We start from the raw sequence: 23,860 nt of genomic DNA on the forward strand, positions 1-23,860 counted from the left end.
TCTGGTAGGCTTCCTTTGATGGGCGCTGGTAGGCTTCATTTGATGGGCGCTGGTAGGCTTCATTTGATGGGCGCTGGTAGGCTTCATTTGATGGGCGCTGGTAGGCTTCATTTGATGGGCGCTGGTAGGCTTCCTTTGATGGGCGCTGGTAGGCTTCCTTTGATGGCCGCTGGTAGGCTTCCTTTGATGGCCGCTGGTAGGCTTCCTTTGATGGCCGCTGGTAGTCTTCCTTTGATGGCCGCTGGTAGTCTTCATTTGATGGGCTCTGGTAGGCTTTCTTTGATGGGCGCTGGTAGATTTCCTTTGATGGGCGCTGGTAGATTTCCTTTGATGGGCGCTGGTAGGCTTCCTTTGATGGGCGCTGGTAGGCTTCATTTGATGGGCGCTGGTAGGCTTCCTTTGATGGGTGTTGTTAGGCTTCATTTGATGGGCGCTGGTAGATTTCCTTTGATGGGCGCTGGTAGGCTTCATTTGATGGGCGCTGGTAGGCTTCCTTTGATGGGTGTTGTTAGGCTTCATTTGATGGGTGCTGGTAGATTTCCTTTGATGGGCGCTGGTAGGCTTCATTTGATGGGCGCTGGTAGGCTTCATTTGATGGGCGCTGGTAGGCTTCATTTGATGGGCGCTGGTAGGCTTCCTTTGATGGGCGCTGGTAGGCTTCCTTTGATGGGCGCTGGTAGGCTTCATTTGATGGGCGCTGGTAGGCTTCCTTTGATGGGCGCTGGTAGGCTTCATTTGATGGGCTCTGGTAGGCTTCCTTTGATGGGCGCTGGTAGGCTTCATTTGATGGGCGCTGGTAGGCTTCATTTGATGGGCGCTGGTAGGCTTCCTTTGATGGGCGCTGGTAGGCTTCATTTGATGGGCGCTGGTAGGCTTCATTTGATGGGCGCTGGTAGGCTTCCTTTGATGGGCGCTGGTAGGCTTCATTTGATGGGCTCTGGTAGGCTTCCTTTGATGGGCGCTGGTAGGCTTCATTTGATGGGCGCTGGTAGGCTTCCTTTGATGGGCGCTGGTAGGCTTCATTTGATGGGCTCTGGTAGGCTTCATTTGATGGGCGCTGGTAGGCTTCATTTGATGGGCGCTGGTAGGCTTCCTTTGATGGGCGCTGGTAGGCTTCATTTGATGGGCTCTGGTAGGCTTCATTTGATGGGCGCTGGTAGGCTTCCTTTGATGGGCACTGGTAGGCTTCATTTGATGGGCACTGGTAGGCTTCATTTGATGGGCGCTGGTAGGCTTCATTTGATGGGCGCTGGTAGGCTTCCTTTGATGGGCGCTGGTAGGCTTCCTTTGATGGGCGCTGGTAGGCTTCCTTTGATGGGCGCTGGTAGGCTTCCTTTGATGGGCGCTGGTAGGCTTCCTTTGATGGGCACTGGTAGGCTTCATTTGATGGGCGCTTCAATAAAAAGGTGAGGTATACATGGGCAGGGGAAGGGGTGGAGCCAAGGGGGGGCGGAAAAATTAGGTTTTGCCTCTAGGGTGTCAAAAATCCTTGCATCAGCCCTGCCTATAACCCCCATCAGCCGGACGGCTTCTGTTCTCCTACAACCCCCATCAAAAAAATATTAAGGGAAAAATGGGGAATGGGAAAGCAATTAAGCACTAGTACACGGGATACATAAAGTGACCAATGATGGATCATTCACCCTTTAGGACGTTGTTGCCATAACCTTAAGCATATGAAAAAGAAAAAGGGGGGGAATAGCCCGATAGAACCAGGCTAATAAGGGGTTACTACTAGCAACAATTAATAGATCAAATTGATTGATTTAACTAATCAATTTTATTAAGTATCAAAATTTGTTATTTACAAAAGTGCAGTTCATAAAGCTGAGCCTAAATACTCAGACCTTAAATGTCTACAGACAAATAAAACACACAGGACATAAAACACGACACCACACAGGTCTGGCCCGTTCTGCGCAGGTGCAGCGCTTGAGCAGTACGGGGGTTGAACTTGGATTCAGTAGAGGCGTGAATGGTAGAGTCAGAGGATCAGAAAGTATGGCATGTTGGGTGCGTCCCCCGAGGATCTTCCAATGTACCTCCTCTGTACAGTTTACAGACCCCGATGTTATCTTTGACATCACATTTGGATTTCGTTTTAGTCGTAGTCATAGTCTAAGATGCCATTTTAGTTTTAGTTGACTAAAATCGAACAGGTTTAGTTCCATTGAAAGGCATTATTGGAGCATTTCTCTAGAACTGACGATCTCCTCCGGGAGTAACAATGTCATCAGTTGCGATGATTTCTCCTATCAAGGGTTGGACATGCACCACACACACACATGTAGCTGGTGTGATATGGAATGTCTTTTTGGCAAACAGAAGTGCAACTGAAAAAAAAAATGAACAAAAAGTCAGAACTGAATCTGTGCAATCAGAATTGGATGGTGTATGAGGGGCTAAGCTAACCAACAGAAATAACGAAACAATGGTGATGCGCCGACAAGGTTCAGTGTAAAATCATCAGTGGTGGTAACAGTCCCGACTGGAGCCGGTGGGATGATGGAGGTGGTAGATGCCGGGGATGACGAGATCTAGAGAAGCTGTCAGAGAGCCACCTCAGGGACCCCTGAAGAAAAGACTGGCTTCTAGTAGCCAATCAGGAACTGTTTCAGAGGCAAAACCACGCCTTCAGGGAACCACAGGGGGAGACACCTATGAGGAGTCATCTGGGGAACTCCAAACCGAGAATCTGATATGGGAGTACGGCCCTCGAGGGCCAAGGAACCCACCAGAGAATCTTTAGAGGGAGGCACCTGTGAGGAGCCATCTGGGGAACTGCAAACGATTAATCTGATATGGGAGTATGGCCCTTGGGGGCCGAGGAACACACCAGAGAACCTTCAGAGGGAGGCCCCTGTAAGGAGCCATCTGGGGAACTGCAAACTGATAATCTGATGTAGGAGCGTGGCCCCGGGGTCCGAGGAACACACCAGAGAACCTTCAGAGGGAGGCCCCTGTAAGGAGCCATCTGGGGAACTGCAAACTGATAATCTGATGTAGGAGCGTGGCCCCGGGGCCCAAAGAACGCACCAGAGAACCTCAGAGATGGACACCTGTGAGGAACCATCTGGGGAACTGCAAACTGATAATCTGAGGTAGGAGCGTGGCCCCGGGGTCCGAGGAACACACCAGAGAACCTTAGAGATAGACACCTGTGAGGAACCATCTGGGGAACTGCAAACTGATAATCTGAGGTAGGAGCGTGGCCCCGGGGTCCGAGGAACGCACCAGAGAACCTTAGAGATAGACACCTGTGAGGAACCATCTGGGGAACTGCAAACTGATAATCTGAGGTAGGAGCGTGGCCCCGGGGTCCGAGGAACGCACCAGAGAACCTCAGAGATAGACACCTGTGAGGAGCCATCTGGGGAACTGCAAACTGATAATCTGAGGTAGGAGCGTGGCCCCGGGGTCCGAGGAACACACCAGAGAACCTTAGAGATAGACACCTGTGAGGAACCATCTGGGGAACTGCAAACTGATAATCTGAGGTAGGAGCGTGGCCCCGGGGTCCGAGGAACGCACCAGAGAACCTTAGAGATAGACACCTGTGAGGAACCATCTGGGGAACTGCAAACTGATAATCTGAGGTAGGAGCGTGGCCCCGGGGTCCGAGGAACGCACCAGAGAACCTTAGAGATAGACACCTGTGAGGAACCATCTGGGGAACTGCAAACTGATAATCTGAGGTAGGAGCGTGGCCCCGGGGTCCGAGGAACGCACCAGAGAACCTCAGAGATAGACACCTGTGAGGAGCCGTCTGGGGAACTGCAAACTGATAATCTGAGGTAGGAGCGTGGCCCCGGGGTCCGAGGAACACACCAGAGAACCTTAGAGATAGACACCTGTGAGGAACCATCTGGGGAACTGCAAACTGATAATCTGAGGTAGGAGCGTGGCCCCGGGGTCCGAGGAACGCACCAGAGAACCTCAGAGATAGACACCTGTGAGGAGCCGTCTGGGGAACTGCAAACTGATAATCTGAGGTAGGAGCGTGGCCCCGGGGTCCGAGGAACACACCAGAGAACCTCAGAGATAGACACCTGTGAGGAGCCGTCTGGGGAATCGCACTCTGCTGATCACATGAAGAAGTTCTAGCAAGGATCACTGTTGGGGGTTGAATACTTTCCAGCAAATGTCAGTTTTTTCACATTTGTGTCACAATAAAGTTTTTATGCTCCTTCACATTTAGTGTTTTGGGGAAAATAAATGAAATATATTCCAAAGGATACATCTTAATTCCAGGTGCTGGAAATGTCCTGCCAAGCCGTGTATTAGGACTAGAGGGGCATTGTAAGCAGGGAGATAAATACAGGCCGTCCCCGACTTACAAACAGAAGGAGACAACAGGAAGTGAGATGAAATCTCCCCCTAGGAGGGGAAATTCTCTCCTGTAAGAGTCAATATGGGGAAACGAGTCTCCTCTCCACTGATGATTTATCACCAATCCTTGTTTCACTAAAAACCCCAAATTTTCAAAATCTATTTGTCATTGGGACAGAAAGTGAGGTGAAATCTTCTGAAGAGGGGCACAGACAGCAAAACAAATTATACAGGGGTGATAACCCTTCCCTATGTTTTACAAAAAGCTTAAAAATAGATTTTTTGGACTGGAGCGACACTTTAATAATGTACCAGTTCAGAATTACAGATTCTACTTAACACAAGAAACCTCCACAGTCCCTGTCTTGTTTGTAGCCCGGGGAGCGCCTGTAGAAGTATATATAGTGTATAAGGAGTAGATGATATCAGTGTGTGGGTTCACACCTCCCCCACCTCCTCTGTGTCAGGGACAGGATGTCACAGGCTGCCGGTAACATGGCACTCGCTGCTCCGCTCTACGCCAAAATCAGAAGTAAAACTAAGGCAGAACCTTCACTCCTGGATGGACTTCTCCACCGGGGCTTCCCGGTGCACCAAGCGTGAGTACTGACCCCCAACATGTGACTTGTGGACCCCACTCTCTCCCTGCATAGGAATGTCATTGTGCCGGGGAGGTGATGTCCTCATAATGAAATGTCCTTATTCTGTATTACTGGAGAGAGAGAAGTTCCAGTTCTAGATGAGTTATGGTGATAAGGCACAGAAAGTCATAGAAACGAGTTTGAGATAAGTGGTGTGGTTGGTATGGATGATAAAGGGTGGTGATAATGGAGGGTGATGGGGTACAGTCCTATATAGGGACAGTGAAGTGGTGTGGTGGGTATGGATGATAAAGGGTGGTGATAATGGAGGGTGATGGGGTACAGTCCTATATAGGGACAGTGAAGTGGTGTGGCTGGTATGGATGATAAAGGGTGGTGATAATGGACGGTGATGGGGTACAGTCCTATATAGGGACAGTGAAGTGGTGTGGTGGGTATGGATGATAAAGGGTGGTGATAATGGACGGTGATGGGGTACAGTCCTATATAGGGACAGTGAAGTGGTGTGGTTGGTATGGATGATAAAGGGTGGTGATAATGGAGGGTGATGAGGTACAGTCCTATATAGGGACAGTGAAGTGGTGTGGTTGGTATGGATGATAAAGGGCGGTGATAATGGACGGTGATGGGGTACAGTCCTATATAGGGACAGTGAAGTGGTGTGGTTGGTATGGATGATAAAGGGTGGTGATAATGGACGGTGATGGGGTACAGTCCTATATAGGGACAGTGAAGTGGTGTGGTGGGTATGGATGATAAAGGGTGGTGATAATGGACGGTGATGGGGTACAGTCCTATATAGGGACAGTGAAGTGGTGTGGTTGGTATGGATGATAAAGGGTGGTGATAATGGAGGGTGATGAGGTACAGTCCTATATAGGGACAGTGAAGTGGTGTGGTTGGTATGGATGATAAAGGGCGGTGATAATGGATGGTGATGGGGTACAGTCCTATATAGGGACAGTGAAGTGGTGTGGTTGGTATGGATGATAAAGGGTGGTGATAATGGATGGTGATGGGGTACAGTCCTATATAGGGACAGTGAAGTGGTGTGGTTGGTATGGATGATAAAGGGCGGTGATAATGGACGGTGATGGGGTACAGTCCTATATAGGGACAGTGAAGGGGTGTGGTTGGTATGGATGATAAAGGGTGGTGATAATGGACGGTGATGGGGTACAGTCCTATATAGGGACAGTGAAGTGGTGTGGCTGGTATGGATGATAAAGGGTGGTGATAATGGACGGTGATGGGGTACAGTCCTATATAGGGACAGTGAAGTGGTGTGGTGGGTATGGATGATAAAGGGTGGTGATAATGGACGGTGATGGGGTACAGTCCTATATAGGGACAGTGAAGTGGTGTGGTTGGTATGGATGATAAAGGGTGGTGATAATGGACGGTGATGGGGTACAGTCCTATATAGGGACAGTGAAGTGGTGTGGTTGGTATGGATGGATGATAAAGGGTGGTGATAATGGACGGTGATGGGGTACAGTCCTATATAGGGACAGTGAAGTGGTGTGGTTGGTATGGATGATAAAGGGTGGTGATAATGGAGGGTGATGGGGTACAGTCCTATATAGGGACAGTGAAGTGGTGTGGTTGGTATGGATGATAAAGGGTGGTGATAATGGAGGGTGATGGGGTACAGTCCTATATAAGGACAGTGAAGTGGTGTGGTTGGTATGGATGATAAAGGGTGGTGATAATGGACGGTGATGGGGTACAGTCCTATATAGGGACAGTGAAGTGGTGTGGTGGGTATGGATGATAAAGGGTGGTGATAATGGACGGTGATGGGGTACAGTCCTATATAGGGACAGTGAAGTGGTGTGGTTGGTATGGATGATAAAGGGTGGTGATAATGGACGGTGATGGGGTACAGTCCTATATAGGGACAGTGAAGTGGTGTGGTGGGTATGGATGATAAAGGGTGGTGATAATGGACGGTGATGGGGTACAGTCCTATATAGGGACAGTGAAGTGGTGTGGTGGGTATGGATGATAAAGGGTGGTGATAATGGAGGGTGATGGGGTACAGTCCTATATAGGGACAGTGAAGTGGTGTGGTTGGTATGGATGATAAAGGGTGGTGATAATGGAGGGTGATGAGGTACAGTCCTATATAAGGACAGTGAAGTGGTGTGGTTGGTATGGATGATAAAGGGTGGTGATAATAGACGGTGATGGGGTACAGTCCTATATAGGGACAGTGAAGTGGTGTGGTTGGTATGGATGATAAAGGGTGGTGATAATGGACGGTGATGGGGTACAGTCCTATATAGGGACAGTGGAGTGGTGTGGTTGGTATGGATGATAAAGGGCGGTGATAATAGACGGTGATGGGGTACAGTCCTATATAGGGACAGTGAAGTGGTGTGGTTGGTATGGATGATAAAGGGTGGTGATAATGGAGGGTGATGAGGTACAGTCCTATATAAGGACAGTGAAGTGGTGTGGTTGGTATGGATGATAAAGGGTGGTGATAATGGACGGTGATGGGGTACAGTCCTATATAGGGACAGTGAAGTGGTGTGGTGGGTATGGATGATAAAGGGCGGTGATAATGGACGGTGATGGGGTACAGTCCTATATAGGGACAGTGAAGGGGTGTGGTTGGTATGGATGATAAAGGGCGGTGATAATGGACGGTGATGGGGTACAGTCCTATATAGGGACAGTGAAGTGGTGTGGTGGGTATGGATGATAAAGGGTGGTGATAATGGACGGTGATGGGGTACAGTCCTATATAGGGACAGTGAAGTGGTGTGGTGGGTATGGATGATAAAGGGTGGTGATAATGGAGGGTGATGGGGTACAGTCCTATATAGGGACAGTGAAGTGGTGTGGTTGGTATGGATGATAAAGGGTGGTGATAATGGAGGGTGATGGGGTACAGTCCTATATAGGGACAGTGAAGTGGTGTGGTGGGTATGGATGATAAAGGGTGGTGATAATGGAGGGTGATGGGGTACAGTCCTATATAGGGACAGTGAAGTGGTGTGGTTGGTATGTATGATAAAGGGTGGTGATAATGGATGGTGATGGGGTACAGTCCTATATAGGGACAGTGAAGTGGTGTGGTGGGTATGGATGATAAAGGGTGGTGATAATGGAGGGTGATGGGGTACAGTCCTATATAGGGACAGTGAAGTGGTGTGGTTGGTATGGATGATAAAGGGTGGTGATAATGGAGGGTGATGGGGTACAGTCCTATATAGGGACAGTGAAGTGGTGTGGTTGGTATGTATGATAAAGGGTGGTGATAATGGATGGTGATGGGGTACAGTCCTATATAGGGACAGTGAAGTGGTGTGGTGGGTATGGATGATAAAGGGTGGTGATAATGGAGGGTGATGGGGTACAGTCCAATATAGGGACAGTGAAGTGGTGTGGTTGGTATGGATGATAAAGGGCGGTGATAATGGACGGTGATGGGGTACAGTCCTATATAGGGACAGTGAAGTGGTGTGGTTGGTATGGATGAAAAAGGGAGGTGATAATGGAGGGTGATGGGGTACAGTCCTATATAGGGACAGTGAAGTGGTGAGGTGGGTATGGATGATAAAGGGTGGTGATAATGGATGGTGATGGGGTACAGTCCTAGATAGGGACAGTGCAGTGGTGTGGTGGGTATGGATGATAAAGGGCGGTGATAATGGAGGGTGATGGGGTACAGTCCTATATAGGGACAGTGAAGTGGTGTGGTTGGTATGTATGATAAAGGGTGGTGATAATGGATGGTGATGGGGTACAGTCCTATATAGGGACAGTGAAGTGGTGTGGTGGGTATGGATGATAAAGGGCGGTGATAATGGATGGTGATGGGGTACAGTCCTATATAGGGACAGTGAAGTGGTGTGGTTGGTATGGATGATAAAGGGTGGTGATAATGGAGGGTGATGGGGTACAGTCCTATATAGGGACAGTGAAGTGGTGTGGTGGGTATGGATGATAAAGGGTGGTGATAATGGACGGTGATGGGGTACAGTCCTATATAGGGACAGTGAAGTGGTGTGGTGGGTATGGATGATAAAGGGCGGTGATAATGGAGGGTGATGGGGTACAGTCCTATATAGGGACAGTGAAGTGGTGTGGCTGGTATGGATGATAAAGGGTGGTGATAATGGACGGTGATGGGGTACAGTCCTATATAGGGACAGTGAAGTGGTGTGGCTGGTATGGATGATAAAGGGTGGTGATAATGGATGGTGATGGGGTACAGTCCTATATAGGGACAGTGAAGTGGTGTGGTGGGTATGGATGATAAAGGGTGGTGATAATGGAGGGTGATGAGGTACAGTCCTATATAGGGACAGTGAAGTGGTGTGGTTGGTATGGATGATAAAGGGCGGTGATAATGGACGGTGATGGGGTACAGTCCTATATAGGGACAGTGAAGTGGTGTGGTTGGTATGGATGATAAAGGGTGGTGATAATGGACGGTGATGGGGTACAGTCCTATATAGGGACAGTGAAGTGGTGTGGTGGGTATGGATGATAAAGGGTGGTGATAATGGACGGTGATGGGGTACAGTCCTATATAGGGACAGTGAAGTGGTGTGGTTGGTATGGATGATAAAGGGTGGTGATAATGGAGGGTGATGAGGTACAGTCCTATATAGGGACAGTGAAGTGGTGTGGTTGGTATGGATGATAAAGGGCGGTGATAATGGATGGTGATGGGGTACAGTCCTATATAGGGACAGTGAAGTGGTGTGGTTGGTATGGATGATAAAGGGTGGTGATAATGGATGGTGATGGGGTACAGTCCTATATAGGGACAGTGAAGTGGTGTGGTTGGTATGGATGATAAAGGGCGGTGATAATGGACGGTGATGGGGTACAGTCCTATATAGGGACAGTGAAGGGGTGTGGTTGGTATGGATGATAAAGGGCGGTGATAATGGACGGTGATGGGGTACAGTCCTATATAGGGACAGTGAAGTGGTGTGGCTGGTATGGATGATAAAGGGTGGTGATAATGGACGGTGATGGGGTACAGTCCTATATAGGGACAGTGAAGTGGTGTGGTGGGTATGGATGATAAAGGGTGGTGATAATGGACGGTGATGGGGTACAGTCCTATATAGGGACAGTGAAGTGGTGTGGTTGGTATGGATGATAAAGGGTGGTGATAATGGACGGTGATGGGGTACAGTCCTATATAGGGACAGTGAAGTGGTGTGGTTGGTATGGATGATAAAGGGTGGTGATAATGGATGGTGATGGGGTACAGTCCTATATAGGGACAGTGAAGTGGTGTGGTTGGTATGGATGATAAAGGGCGGTGATAATGGAGGGTGATGGGGTACAGTCCTATATAGGGACAGTGAAGTGGTGTGGTTGGTATGGATGGATGATAAAGGGTGGTGATAATGGACGGTGATGGGGTACAGTCCTATATAGGGACAGTGAAGTGGTGTGGTTGGTATGGATGATAAAGGGTGGTGATAATGGAGGGTGATGGGGTACAGTCCTATATAGGGACAGTGAAGTGGTGTGGTTGGTATGGATGATAAAGGGTGGTGATAATGGAGGGTGATGGGGTACAGTCCTATATAAGGACAGTGAAGTGGTGTGGTTGGTATGGATGATAAAGGGTGGTGATAATGGACGGTGATGGGGTACAGTCCTATATAGGGACAGTGAAGTGGTGTGGTGGGTATGGATGATAAAGGGTGGTGATAATGGACGGTGATGGGGTACAGTCCTATATAGGGACAGTGAAGTGGTGTGGTTGGTATGGATGATAAAGGGTGGTGATAATGGACGGTGATGGGGTACAGTCCTATATAGGGACAGTGAAGTGGTGTGGTGGGTATGGATGATAAAGGGTGGTGATAATGGACGGTGATGGGGTACAGTCCTATATAGGGACAGTGAAGTGGTGTGGTGGGTATGGATGATAAAGGGTGGTGATAATGGAGGGTGATGGGGTACAGTCCTATATAGGGACAGTGAAGTGGTGTGGTTGGTATGGATGATAAAGGGTGGTGATAATGGAGGGTGATGAGGTACAGTCCTATATAGGGACAGTGAAGTGGTGTGGTTGGTATGGATGATAAAGGGTGGTGATAATGGAGGGTGATGAGGTACAGTCCTATATAAGGACAGTGAAGTGGTGTGGTTGGTATGGATGATAAAGGGTGGTGATAATGGACGGTGATGGGGTACAGTCCTATATAAGGACAGTGAAGTGGTGTGGTGGGTATGGATGATAAAGGGTGGTGATAATGGAGGGTGATGGGGTACAGTCCTATATAGGGACAGTGAAGTGGTGTGGTTGGTATGGATGATAAAGGGTGGTGATAATGGACGGTGATGGGGTACAGTCCTATATAAGGACAGTGAAGTGGTGTGGTGGGTATGGATGATAAAGGGTGGTGATAATGGATGGTGATGGGGTACAGTCCTATATAGGGACAGTGGAGTGGTGTGGTGGGTATGGATGATAAAGGGTGGTGATAATGGAGGGTGATGGGGTACAGTCCTATATAGGGACAGTGAAGTGGTGTGGTTGGTATGGATGATAAAGGGTGGTGATAATGGACGGTGATGGGGTACAGTCCTATATAAGGACAGTGAAGTGGTGTGGTTGGTATGGATGATAAAGGGTGGTGATAATGGACGGTAATGGGGTACAGTCCTATATAGGGACAGTGAAGTGGTGTGGTGGGTATGGATGATAAAGGGTGGTGATAATGGAGGGTGATGGGGTACAGTCCTATATAGGGACAGTGAAGTGGTGTGGTTGGTATGGATGATAAAGGGTGGTGATAATGGATGGTGATGGGGTACAGTCCTATATAGGGACAGTGAAGTGGTGTGGTTGGTATGGATGATAAAGGGTGGTGATAATGGACGGTGATGGGGTACAGTCCTATATAAGGACAGTGAAGTGGTGTGGTTGGTATGGATGATAAAGGGTGGTGATAATGGACGGTGATGGGGTACAGTCCTATATAAGGACAGTGAAGTGGTGTGGTGGGTATGGATGATAAAGGGTGGTGATAATGGATGGTGATGGGGTACAGTCCTATATAGGGACAGTGGAGTGGTGTGGTTGGTATGGATGATAAAGGGCGGTGATAATAGACGGTGATGGGGTACAGTCCTATATAGGGACAGTGAAGTGGTGTGGTTGGTATGGATGATAAAGGGTGGTGATAATGGAGGGTGATGAGGTACAGTCCTATATAAGGACAGTGAAGTGGTGTGGTTGGTATGGATGATAAAGGGTGGTGATAATGGACGGTGATGGGGTACAGTCCTATATAGGGACAGTGAAGTGGTGTGGTGGGTATGGATGATAAAGGGCGGTGATAATGGACGGTGATGGGGTACAGTCCTATATAGGGACAGTGAAGTGGTGTGGTGGGTATGGATGATAAAGGGTGGTGATAATGGACGGTGATGGGGTACAGTCCTATATAGGGACAGTGAAGTGGTGTGGTTGGTATGGATGATAAAGGGTGGTGATAATGGAGGGTGATGGGGTACAGTCCTATATAGGGACAGTGAAGTGGTGTGGTTGGTATGGATGATAAAGGGTGGTGATAATAGACGGTGATGGGGTACAGTCCTATATAGGGACAGTGAAGTGGTGTGGTTGGTATGGATGATAAAGGGTGGTGATAATGGACGGTGATGGGGTACAGTCCTATATAGGGACAGTGGAGTGGTGTGGTTGGTATGGATGATAAAGGGCGGTGATAATAGACGGTGATGGGGTACAGTCCTATATAGGGACAGTGAAGTGGTGTGGTTGGTATGGATGATAAAGGGTGGTGATAATGGAGGGTGATGAGGTACAGTCCTATATAAGGACAGTGAAGTGGTGTGGTTGGTATGGATGATAAAGGGTGGTGATAATGGACGGTGATGGGGTACAGTCCTATATAGGGACAGTGAAGTGGTGTGGTGGGTATGGATGATAAAGGGCGGTGATAATGGACGGTGATGGGGTACAGTCCTATATAGGGACAGTGAAGTGGTGTGGTGGGTATGGATGATAAAGGGTGGTGATAATGGACGGTGATGGGGTACAGTCCTATATAGGGACAGTGAAGTGGTGTGGTTGGTATGGATGATAAAGGGTGGTGATAATGGACGGTGATGGGGTACAGTCCTATATAGGGACAGTGAAGTGGTGTGGTGGGTATGGATGATAAAGGGTGGTGATAATGGAGGGTGATGGGGTACAGTCCTATATAGGGACAGTGAAGTGGTGTGGTTGGTATGGATGATAAAGGGTGGTGATAATGGAGGGTGATGGGGTACAGTCCTATATAGGGACAGTGAAGTGGTGTGGTGGGTATGGATGATAAAGGGTGGTGATAATGGAGGGTGATGGGGTACAGTCCTATATAGGGACAGTGAAGTGGTGTGGTTGGTATGGATGATAAAGGGTGGTGATAATGGAGGGTGATGGGGTACAGTCCAATATAGGGACAGTGAAGTGGTGTGGTTGGTATGGATGATAAAGGGCGGTGATAATGGACGGTGATGGGGTACAGTCCTATATAGGGACAGTGAAGTGGTGTGGTTGGTATGGATGAAAAAGGGAGGTGATAATGGAGGGTGATGGGGTACAGTCCTATATAGGGACAGTGAAGTGGTGAGGTGGGTATGGATGATAAAGGGTGGTGATAATGTATGGTGATGGGGTACAGTCCTAGATAGGGACAGTGCAGTGGTGTGGTGGGTATGGATGATAAAGGGCGGTGATAATGGAGGGTGATGGGGTACAGTCCTATATAGGGACAGTGAAGTGGTTTGGTTGGTATGTATGATAAAGGGTGGTGATAATGGATGGTGATGGGGTACAGTCCTATATAGGGACAGTGAAGTGGTGTGGTTGGTATGGATGATAAAGGGTGGTGATAATGGACGGTGATGGGGTACGGTCCTATATAGGGACAGTGAAGGGGTGTGGTTGGTATGGATGATAAAGGGTGGTGATAATGGATGGTGATGGGGTACAGTCCTATAAAGGGACAGTGAAGTGGTGTGGTTGGTATGGATGATAAAGGGTGGTGATAATGGATGGTGATGGGGTACAGTCCTATAAAGGGACAGTGAAGTGGTGTGGTTGGTATGGATGATAAAGGGTGGTGATAATGGACGGTGATGGGGTACGGTCCTATATAGGGACAGTGAAGGGGTGTGGTGGGTATGGATGATAAAGGGTGGTGATAATGGAGGGTGATGGGGTACAGTCCTATATAGGGACAGTGAAGTGGTGTGGTGGGTATGGATGATAAAGGGTGGTGATAATGGACGGTGATGGGGTACAGTCCTATATAGGGACAGTGAAGTGGTGTGGTGGGTATGGATGATAAAGGGTGGTGATAATGGACGGTGATGGGGTACAGTCCTATATAGGGACAGTGAAGTGGTGTGGTTGGTATGGATGATAAAGGGCGGTGATAATGGATGGTGATGGGGTACAGTCCTATATAGGGACAGTGAAGTGGTGTGGTTGGTATGGATGATAAAGGGTGGTGATAATGGATGGTGATGGGGTACAGTCCTATATAGGGACAGTGAAGTGGTGTGGTTGGTATGGATGATAAAGGGTGGTGATAATGGACGGTGATGGGGTACAGTCCTATATAGGGACAGTGAAGTGGTGTGGTTGGTATGGATGATAAAGGGTGGTGATAATGGAGGGTGATGGGGTACAGTCCTATATAGGGACAGTGAAGTGGTGTGGTGGGTATGGATGATAAAGGGTGGTGATAATGGACGGTGATGGGGTACAGTCCTATATAGGGACAGTGAAGTGGTGTGGTTGGTATGGATGATAAAGGGTGGTGATAATGGACGGTGATGGGGTACAGTCCTAGATAGGGACAGTGAAGTGGTGTGGTGGGTATGGATGATAAAGGGTGGTGATAATGGACGGTGATGGGGTACAGTCCTATATAGGGACAGTGAAGTGGTGTGGTTGGTATGGATGATAAAGGGCGGTGATAATGGATGGTGATGGGGTACAGTCCTATATAGGGACAGTGAAGTGGTGTGGTTGGTATGGATGATAAAGGGTGGTGATAATGGAGGGTGATGGGCTGCAGTCCTATATAGGGACAGTGAAGTGGTGTGGTTGGTATGGATGATAAAGGGTGGTGATAATGGAGGGTGATGGGGTACAGTCCTATATAGGGACAGTGAAGTGGTGTGGTTGGTATGGATGATAAAGGGTGGTGATAATGGAGGGTGATGGGGTACAGTCCTATATAGGGACAGTAAAGTGGTGTGGTTGGTATGGATGATAAAGGGTGGTGATAATGGACGGTGATGGGGTACAGTCCTATATAGGGACAGTGAAGTGGTGTGGTGGGTATGGATGATAAAGGGTGGTGATAATGGACGGTGATGGGGTACAGTCCTATATAGGGACAGTGAAGTGGTATGGTTGGTATGGATGATAAAGGGTGGTGATAATGGAGGGTGATGGGGTACAGTCCTATATAGGGACAGTGAAGTGGTGTGGTTGGTATGGATGATAAAGGGTGGTGATAATGGACGGTGATGGGGTACAGTCCTATAAAGGGACAGTGAAGTGGTGTGGTTGGTATGGATGATAAAGGGCGGTGATAATGGATGGTGATGGGGTACAGTCCTATATAGGGACAGTGAAGTGGTGTGGTGGGTATGGATGATAAAGGGCGGTGATAATGGACGGTGATGGGGTACAGTCCTATATAGGGACAGTGAAGTGGTGTGGTTGGTATGGATGATAAAGGGCGGTGATAATGGATGGTGATGGGGTACAGTCCTATATAGGGACAGTGAAGTGGTGTGGTTGGTATGGATGATAAAGGGTGGTGATAATGGACGGTGATGGGGTACAGTCCTATATAGGGACAGTGAAGTGGTGTGGTTGGTATGGATGATAAAGGGTGGTGATAATGGACGGTGATGGGGTACAGTCCTATATAGGGACAGTGAAGTGGTGTGGTTGGTATGGATGATAAAGGGCGGTGATAATGGAGGGTGATGGGGTACAGTCCTATATAGGGACAGTGAAGTGGTGTGGTGGGTATGGATGATAAAGAGTGGTGATAATGGACGGTGATGGGGTACAGTCCTATATAGGGACAGTGAAGTGGTGTGGTGGGTATGGATGATAAAGGGTGGTGATAATGGACGGTGATGGGGTACAGTCCTATATAGGGACAGTGAAGTGGTGTGGTTGGTATGGATGATAAAGGGCGGTGATAATGGATGGTGATGGGGTACAGTCCTATATAGGGACAGTGAAGTGGTGTGGTTGGTATGGATGATAAAGGGTGGTGATAATGGATGGTGATGGGGTACAGTCCTATATAGGGACAGTGAAGTGGTGTGGTTGGTATGGATGATAAAGGGCGGTGATAATGGAGGGTGATGGGGTACAGTCCTATATAGGGACAGTGAAGTGGTGTGGTTGGTATGGATGATAAAGGGTGGTGATAATGGACGGTGATGGGGTACAGTCCTATATAGGGACAGTGAAGTGGTGTGGTTGGTATGGATGATAAAGGGTGGTGATAATGGACGGTGATGGGGTACAGTCCTAGATAGGGACAGTGAAGTGGTGTGGTGGGTATGGATGATAAAGGGTAGTGATAATGGACGGTGATGGGGTACAGTCCTATATAGGGACAGTGAAGTGGTGTGGTTGGTATGGATGATAAAGGGCGGTGATAATGGATGGTGATGGGGTACAGTCCTATATAGGGACAGTGAAGTGGTGTGGTTGGTATGGATGATAAAGGGTGGTGATAATGGAGGGTGATGGGCTGCAGTCCTATATAGGGACAGTGAAGTGGTGTGGTTGGTATGGATGATAAAGGGTGGTGATAATGGAGGGTGATGGGGTACAGTCCTATATAGGGACAGTGAAGTGGTGTGGTTGGTATGGATGATAAAGGGTGGTGATAATGGACGGTGATGGGGTACAGTCCTATATAGGGACAGTAAAGTGGTGTGGTTGGTATGGATGATAAAGGGTGGTGATAATGGAGGGTGATGGGGTACAGTCCTATATAGGGACAGTGAAGTGGTGTGGTTGGTATGGATGATAAAGGGTGGTGATAATGGAGGGTGATGGGGTACAGTCCTATATAGGGACAGTGAAGTGGTGTGGTTGGTATGGATGATAAAGGGTGGTGATAATGGACGGTGATGGGGTACAGTCCTATATAGGGACAGTGAAGTGGTGTGGTGGGTATGGATGATAAAGGGTGGTGATAATGGACGGTGATGGGGTACAGTCCTATATAGGGACAGTGAAGTGGTATGGTTGGTATGGATGATAAAGGGTGGTGATAATGGACGGTGATGGGGTACAGTCCTATAAAGGGACAGTGAAGTGGTGTGGTTGGTATGGATGATAAAGGGCGGTGATAATGGATGGTGATAGGGTACAGTCCTATATAGGGACAGTGAAGTGGTGTGGTTGGTATGGATGATAAAGGGCGGTGATAATGGAGGGTGATGGGGTACAGTCCTATATAGGGACAGTGAAGTGGTGTGGTTGGTATGGATGATAAAGGGTGGTGATAATGGATGGTGATGGGGTACAGTCCTATATAGGGACAGTGAAGTGGTGTGGTTGGTATGGATGATAAAGGGCGGTGATAATGGAGGGTGATGGGGTACAGTCCTATATAGGGACAGTGAAGTGGTGTGGTTGGTATGGATGATAAAGGGTGGTGATAATGGACGGTGATGGGGTACAGTCCTATATAGGGACAGTGAAGTGGTGTGGTGGGTATGGATGATAAAGGGTGGTGATAATGGAGGGTGATGGGGTACAGTCCTATATAGGGACAGTGAAGTGGTGTGGTGGGTATGGATGGATGATAAAGGGTGGTGATAATGGACGGTGATGGGGTACAGTCCTATATAGGGACAGTGAAGTGGTGTGGTTGGTATGGATGATAAAGGGTGGTGATAATGGAGGGTGATGGGGTACAGTCCTATATAGGGACAGTGAAGTGGTGTGGGTGGTATGGATGATAAAGGGCGGTGATAATAGACGGTGATGGGGTACAGTCCTATATAGGGACAGTGAAGTGGTGTGGTTGGTATGGATGATAAAGGGTGGTGATAATGGAGGGTGATGGGGTACAGTCCTATATAGGGACAGTGAAGTGGTGTGGTTGGTATGGATGATAAAGGGTGGTGATAATGGACGGTGATGGGGTACAGTCCTATATAGGGACAGTGAAGTGGTGTGGTTGGTATGGATGATAAAGGGTGGTGATAATGGAGGGTGATGGGGTACAGTCCTATATAGGGACAGTGAAGTGGTGTGGTTGGTATGGATGATAAAGGGCGGTAATAATAGACGGTGATGGGGTACAGTCCTATATAGGGACAGTGAAGTGGTGTGGTTGGTATGGATGATAAAGGGTGGTGATAATAGACGGTGATGGGGTACAGTCCTATATAGGGACAGTGAAGTGGTGTGGTTGGTATGGATGATAAAGGGTGGTGATAATGGACGGTGATGGGGTACAGTCCTATATAGGGACAGTGAAGTGGTGTGGTTGGTATGGATGATAAAGGGTGGTGATAATGGACGGTGATGGGGTACAGTCCTATATAGGGACAGTGAAGTGGTGTGGTTGGTATGGATGATAAAGGGTGGTGATAATGGACGGTGATGGGGTACAGTCCTATATAGGGACAGTGAAGTGGTGTGGTTGGTATGGATGATAAAGGGTGGTGATAATGGAGGGTGATGGGGTACAGTCCTATATAGGGACAGTGAAGTGGTGTGGTGGGTATGGATGGATGATAAAGGGTGGTGATAATGGACGGTGATGGGGTACAGTCCTATATAGGGACAGTGAAGTGGTGTGGTGGGTATGGATGGATGATAAAGGGTGGTGATAATGGACGGTGATGGGGTACAGTCCTATATAGGGACAGTGAAGTGGTGTGGTTGGTATGGATGGATGATAAAGGGTGGTGATAATGGAGGGTGATGGGGTACAGTCCTATATAGGGACAGTGAAGTGGTGTGGTTGGTATGGATGATAAAGGGTGGTGATAATGGAGGGTGATGGGGTACAGTCCTATATAGGGACAGTGAAGTGGTGTGGTTGGTATGGATGATAAAGGGTGGTGATAATGGAGGGTGATGGGGTACAGTCCTATATAGGGACAGTGAAGTGGTGTGGTTGGGATGGATGATAAAGGGCGGTGATAATGGAGGGTGATGGGGTACAGTCCTATATAGGGACAGTGAAGTGGTGTGGTTGGTATGGATGATAAAGGGTGGTGATAATGGACGGTGATGGGGTACAGTCCTATATAGGGACAGTGAAGTGGTGTGGTTGGTATGGATGATAAGGGGTGGTGATAATGGACGGTGATGGGGTACAGTCCTATATAGGGACAGTGAAGTGGTGTGGTTGGTATGGATGATAAAGGGCGGTGATAATGGACGGTGATGGGGTACAGTCCTATATAGGGACAGGGAAGTGGTGTGGTTGGTATGGATGATAAAGGGTGGTGATAATGGACGGTGATGGGGTACAGTCCTATATAGGGACAGTGAAGTGGTGTGGTGGGTATGGATGATAAAGGGTGGTGATAATGGAGGGTGATGGGGTACAGTCCTATATAGGGACAGTGAAGTGGTGTGGTTGGTATGGATGGATGATAAAGGGTGGTGATAATGGAGGGTGATGGGGTACAGTCCTATATAGGGACAGTGAAGTGGTGTGGTTGGTATGGATGATAAAGGGTGGTGATAATGGAGGGTGATGGGGTACAGTCCTATATAGGGACAGGGAAGTGGTGTGGTTGGTATGGATGATAAAGGGTGGTGATAATGGAGGGTGATGGGGTACAGTCCTATATAGGGACAGTGAAGTGGTGTGGTTGGGATGGATGATAAAGGGCGGTGATAATAGACGGTGATGGGGTACAGTCCTATATAGGGACAGGGAAGTGGTGTGGTTGGTATGGATGATAAAGGGCGGTGATAATAGACGGTGATGGGGTACAGTCCTATATAGGGACAGTGAAGTGGTGTGGTTGGTATGGATGATAAAGGGTGGTGATAATGGAGGGTGATGGGGTACAGTCCTATATAGGGACAGTGAAGTGGTGTGGTTGGTATGGATGATAAAGGGTGGTGATAATGGACGGTGATGGGGTACAGTCCTATATAGGGACAGTGAAGTGGTGTGGTTGGTATGGATGATAAAGGGTGGTGATAATGGACGGTGATGGGGTACAGTCCTATATAGGGACAGTGAAGTGGTGTGGTTGGTATGGATGATAAAGGGTGGTGATAATGGATGGTGATGGGGTACAGTCCTATATAGGGACAGTGAAGTGGTGTGGTTGGTATGGATGATAAAGGGTGGTGATAATGGAGGGTGATGGGGTACAGTCCTATATAGGGACAGTGAAGTGGTGTGGTTGGTATGGATGATAAAGGGCGGTGATAATAGACGGTGATGGGGTACAGTCCTATATAGGGACAGTGAAGTGGTGTGGTTGGTATGGATGATAAAGGGTGGTGATAATGGACGGTGATGGGGTACAGTCCTATATAGGGACAGTGAAGTGGTGTGGTGGGTATGGATGATAAAGGGTGGTGATAATGGAGGGTGATGGGGTACAGTCCTATATAGGGACAGTGAAGTGGTGTGGTGGGTATGGATGGATGATAAAGGGTGGTGATAATGGACGGTGATGGGGTACAGTCCTATATAGGGACAGTGAAGTGGTGTGGTTGGTATGGATGATAAAGGGTGGTGATAATGGAGGGTGATGGGGTACAGTCCTATATAGGGACAGTGAAGTGGTGTGGTTGGTATGGATGATAAAGGGCGGTGATAATAGACGGTGATGGGGTACAGTCCTATATAGGGACAGTGAAGTGGTGTGGTTGGTATGGATGATAAAGGGTGGTGATAATGGAGGGTGATGGGGTACAGTCCTATATAGGGACAGTGAAGTGGTGTGGTTGGTATGGATGATAAAGGGTGGTGATAATGGAGGGTGATGGGGTACAGTCCTATATAGGGACAGTGAAGTGGTGTGGTTGGTATGGATGATAAAGGGTGGTGATAATGGAGGGTGATGGGGTACAGTCCTATATAGGGACAGTGAAGTGGTGTGGTTGGTATGGATGATAAAGGGCGGTAATAATAGACGGTAATGGGGTACAGTCCTATATAGGGACAGTGAAGTGGTGTGGTTGGTATGGATGATAAAGGGTGGTGATAATAGACGGTGATGGGGTACAGTCCTATATAGGGACAGTGAAGTGGTGTGGTTGGTATGGATGATAAAGGGTGGTGATAATGGACGGTGATGGGGTACAGTCCTATATAGGGACAGTGAAGTGGTGTGGTTGGTATGGATGATAAAGGGTGGTGATAATGGAGGGTGATGGGGTACAGTCCTATATAGGGACAGTGAAGTGGTGTGGTTGGTATGGATGATAAAGGGTGGTGATAATGGACGGTGATGGGGTACAGTCCTATATAGGGACAGTGAAGTGGTGTGGTTGGTATGGATGATAAAGGGTGGTGATAATGGAGGGTGATGGGGTACAGTCCTATATAGGGACAGTGAAGTGGTGTGGTGGGTATGGATGGATGATAAAGGGTGGTGATAATGGACGGTGATGGGGTACAGTCCTATATAGGGACAGTGAAGTGGTGTGGTGGGTATGGATGGATGATAAAGGGTGGTGATAATGGACGGTGATGGGGTACAGTCCTATATAGGGACAGTGAAGTGGTGTGGTTGGTATGGATGGATGATAAAGGGTGGTGATAATGGAGGGTGATGGGGTACAGTCCTATATAGGGACAGTGAAGTGGTGTGGTTGGTATGGATGATAAAGGGTGGTGATAATGGAGGGTGATGGGGTACAGTCCTATATAGGGACAGTGAAGTGGTGTGGTTGGTATGGATGATAAAGGGTGGTGATAATGGAGGGTGATGGGGTACAGTCCTATATAGGGACAGTGAAGTGGTGTGGTTGGGATGGATGATAAAGGGCGGTGATAATGGAGGGTGATGGGGTACAGTCCTATATAGGGACAGTGAAGTGGTGTGGTTGGTATGGATGATAAAGGGTGGTGATAATGGACGGTGATGGGGTACAGTCCTATATAGGGACAGTGAAGTGGTGTGGTTGGTATGGATGATAAGGGGTGGTGATAATGGACGGTGATGGGGTACAGTCCTATATAGGGACAGTGAAGTGGTGTGGTTGGTATGGATGATAAAGGGCGGTGATAATGGACGGTGATGGGGTACAGTCCTATATAGGGACAGGGAAGTGGTGTGGTTGGTATGGATGATAAAGGGTGGTGATAATGGACGGTGATGGGGTACAGTCCTATATAGGGACAGTGAAGTGGTGTGGTGGGTATGGATGATAAAGGGTGGTGATAATGGAGGGTGATGGGGTACAGTCCTATATAGGGACAGTGAAGTGGTGTGGTTGGTATGGATGGATGATAAAGGGTGGTGATAATGGAGGGTGATGGGGTACAGTCCTATATAGGGACAGTGAAGTGGTGTGGTTGGTATGGATGATAAAGGGTGGTGATAATGGAGGGTGATGGGGTACAGTCCTATATAGGGACAGGGAAGTGGTGTGGTTGGTATGGATGATAAAGGGTGGTGATAATGGAGGGTGATGGGGTACAGTCCTATATAGGGACAGTGAAGTGGTGTGGTTGGGATGGATGATAAAGGGCGGTGATAATAGACGGTGATGGGGTACAGTCCTATATAGGGACAGGGAAGTGGTGTGGTTGGTATGGATGATAAAGGGCGGTGATAATAGACGGTGATGGGGTACAGTCCTATATAGGGACAGTGAAGTGGTGTGGTTGGTATGGATGATAAAGGGTGGTGATAATGGAGGGTGATGGGGTACAGTCCTATATAGGGACAGTGAAGTGGTGTGGTTGGTATGGATGATAAAGGGTGGTGATAATGGACGGTGATGGGGTACAGTCCTATATAGGGACAGTGAAGTGGTGTGGTTGGTATGGATGATAAAGGGTGGTGATAATGGACGGTGATGGGGTACAGTCCTATATAGGGACAGTGAAGTGGTGTGGTTGGTATGGATGATAAAGGGTGGTGATAATGGATGGTGATGGGGTACAGTCCTATATAGGGACAGTGAAGTGGTGTGGTTGGTATGGATGATAAAGGGTGGTGATAATGGAGGGTGATGGGGTACAGTCCTATATAGGGACAGTGAAGTGGTGTGGTTGGTATGGATGATAAAGGGCGGTGATAATAGACGGTGATGGGGTACAGTCCTATATAGGGACAGTGAAGTGGTGTGGTTGGTATGGATGATAAAGGGTGGTGATAATGGACGGTGATGGGGTACAGTCCTATATAGGGACAGTGAAGTGGTGTGGTGGGTATGGATGATAAAGGGTGGTGATAATGGAGGGTGATGGGGTACAGTCCTATATAGGGACAGTGAAGTGGTGTGGTGGGTATGGATGGATGATAAAGGGTGGTGATAATGGACGGTGATGGGGTACAGTCCTATATAGGGACAGTGAAGTGGTGTGGTTGGTATGGATGATAAAGGGTGGTGATAATGGAGGGTGATGGGGTACAGTCCTATATAGGGACAGTGAAGTGGTGTGGTTGGTATGGATGATAAAGGGCGGTGATAATAGACGGTGATGGGGTACAGTCCTATATAGGGACAGTGAAGTGGTGTGGTTGGTATGGATGATAAAGGGTGGTGATAATGGAGGGTGATGGGGTACAGTCCTATATAGGGACAGTGAAGTGGTGTGGTTGGTATGGATGATAAAGGGTGGTGATAATGGAGGGTGATGGGGTACAGTCCTATATAGGGACAGTGAAGTGGTGTGGTTGGTATGGATGATAAAGGGTGGTGATAATGGAGGGTG

General features: G+C 48.3%; 1 protein-coding gene across 1 annotated transcript in view; it reads left to right on the forward strand.

Moving 5' to 3' along the window:
- Positions 1-4,788: 4,788 nt before the first annotated feature.
- Positions 4,789-23,860, forward strand: part of UBASH3A (ubiquitin associated and SH3 domain containing A) — a 243,320-nt gene continuing 224,248 nt past the window's right edge. The window contains exon 1 of the mRNA XM_077479393.1: positions 4,789-4,928. Coding sequence (XP_077335519.1) covers positions 4,804-4,928 — 125 coding nt within the window. The 5' untranslated portion in view covers positions 4,789-4,803. The remainder of the gene's footprint in view (positions 4,929-23,860) is intronic.

This window comes from Lithobates pipiens, unplaced genomic scaffold (genome assembly GCF_037356315.1).
Source record: "Lithobates pipiens isolate NorthernLeopardFrog02 unplaced genomic scaffold, aLitPip1_a1.2 Scaffold_16, whole genome shotgun sequence".
Classification (NCBI taxonomy): domain Eukaryota; kingdom Metazoa; phylum Chordata; class Amphibia; order Anura; family Ranidae; genus Lithobates; species Lithobates pipiens.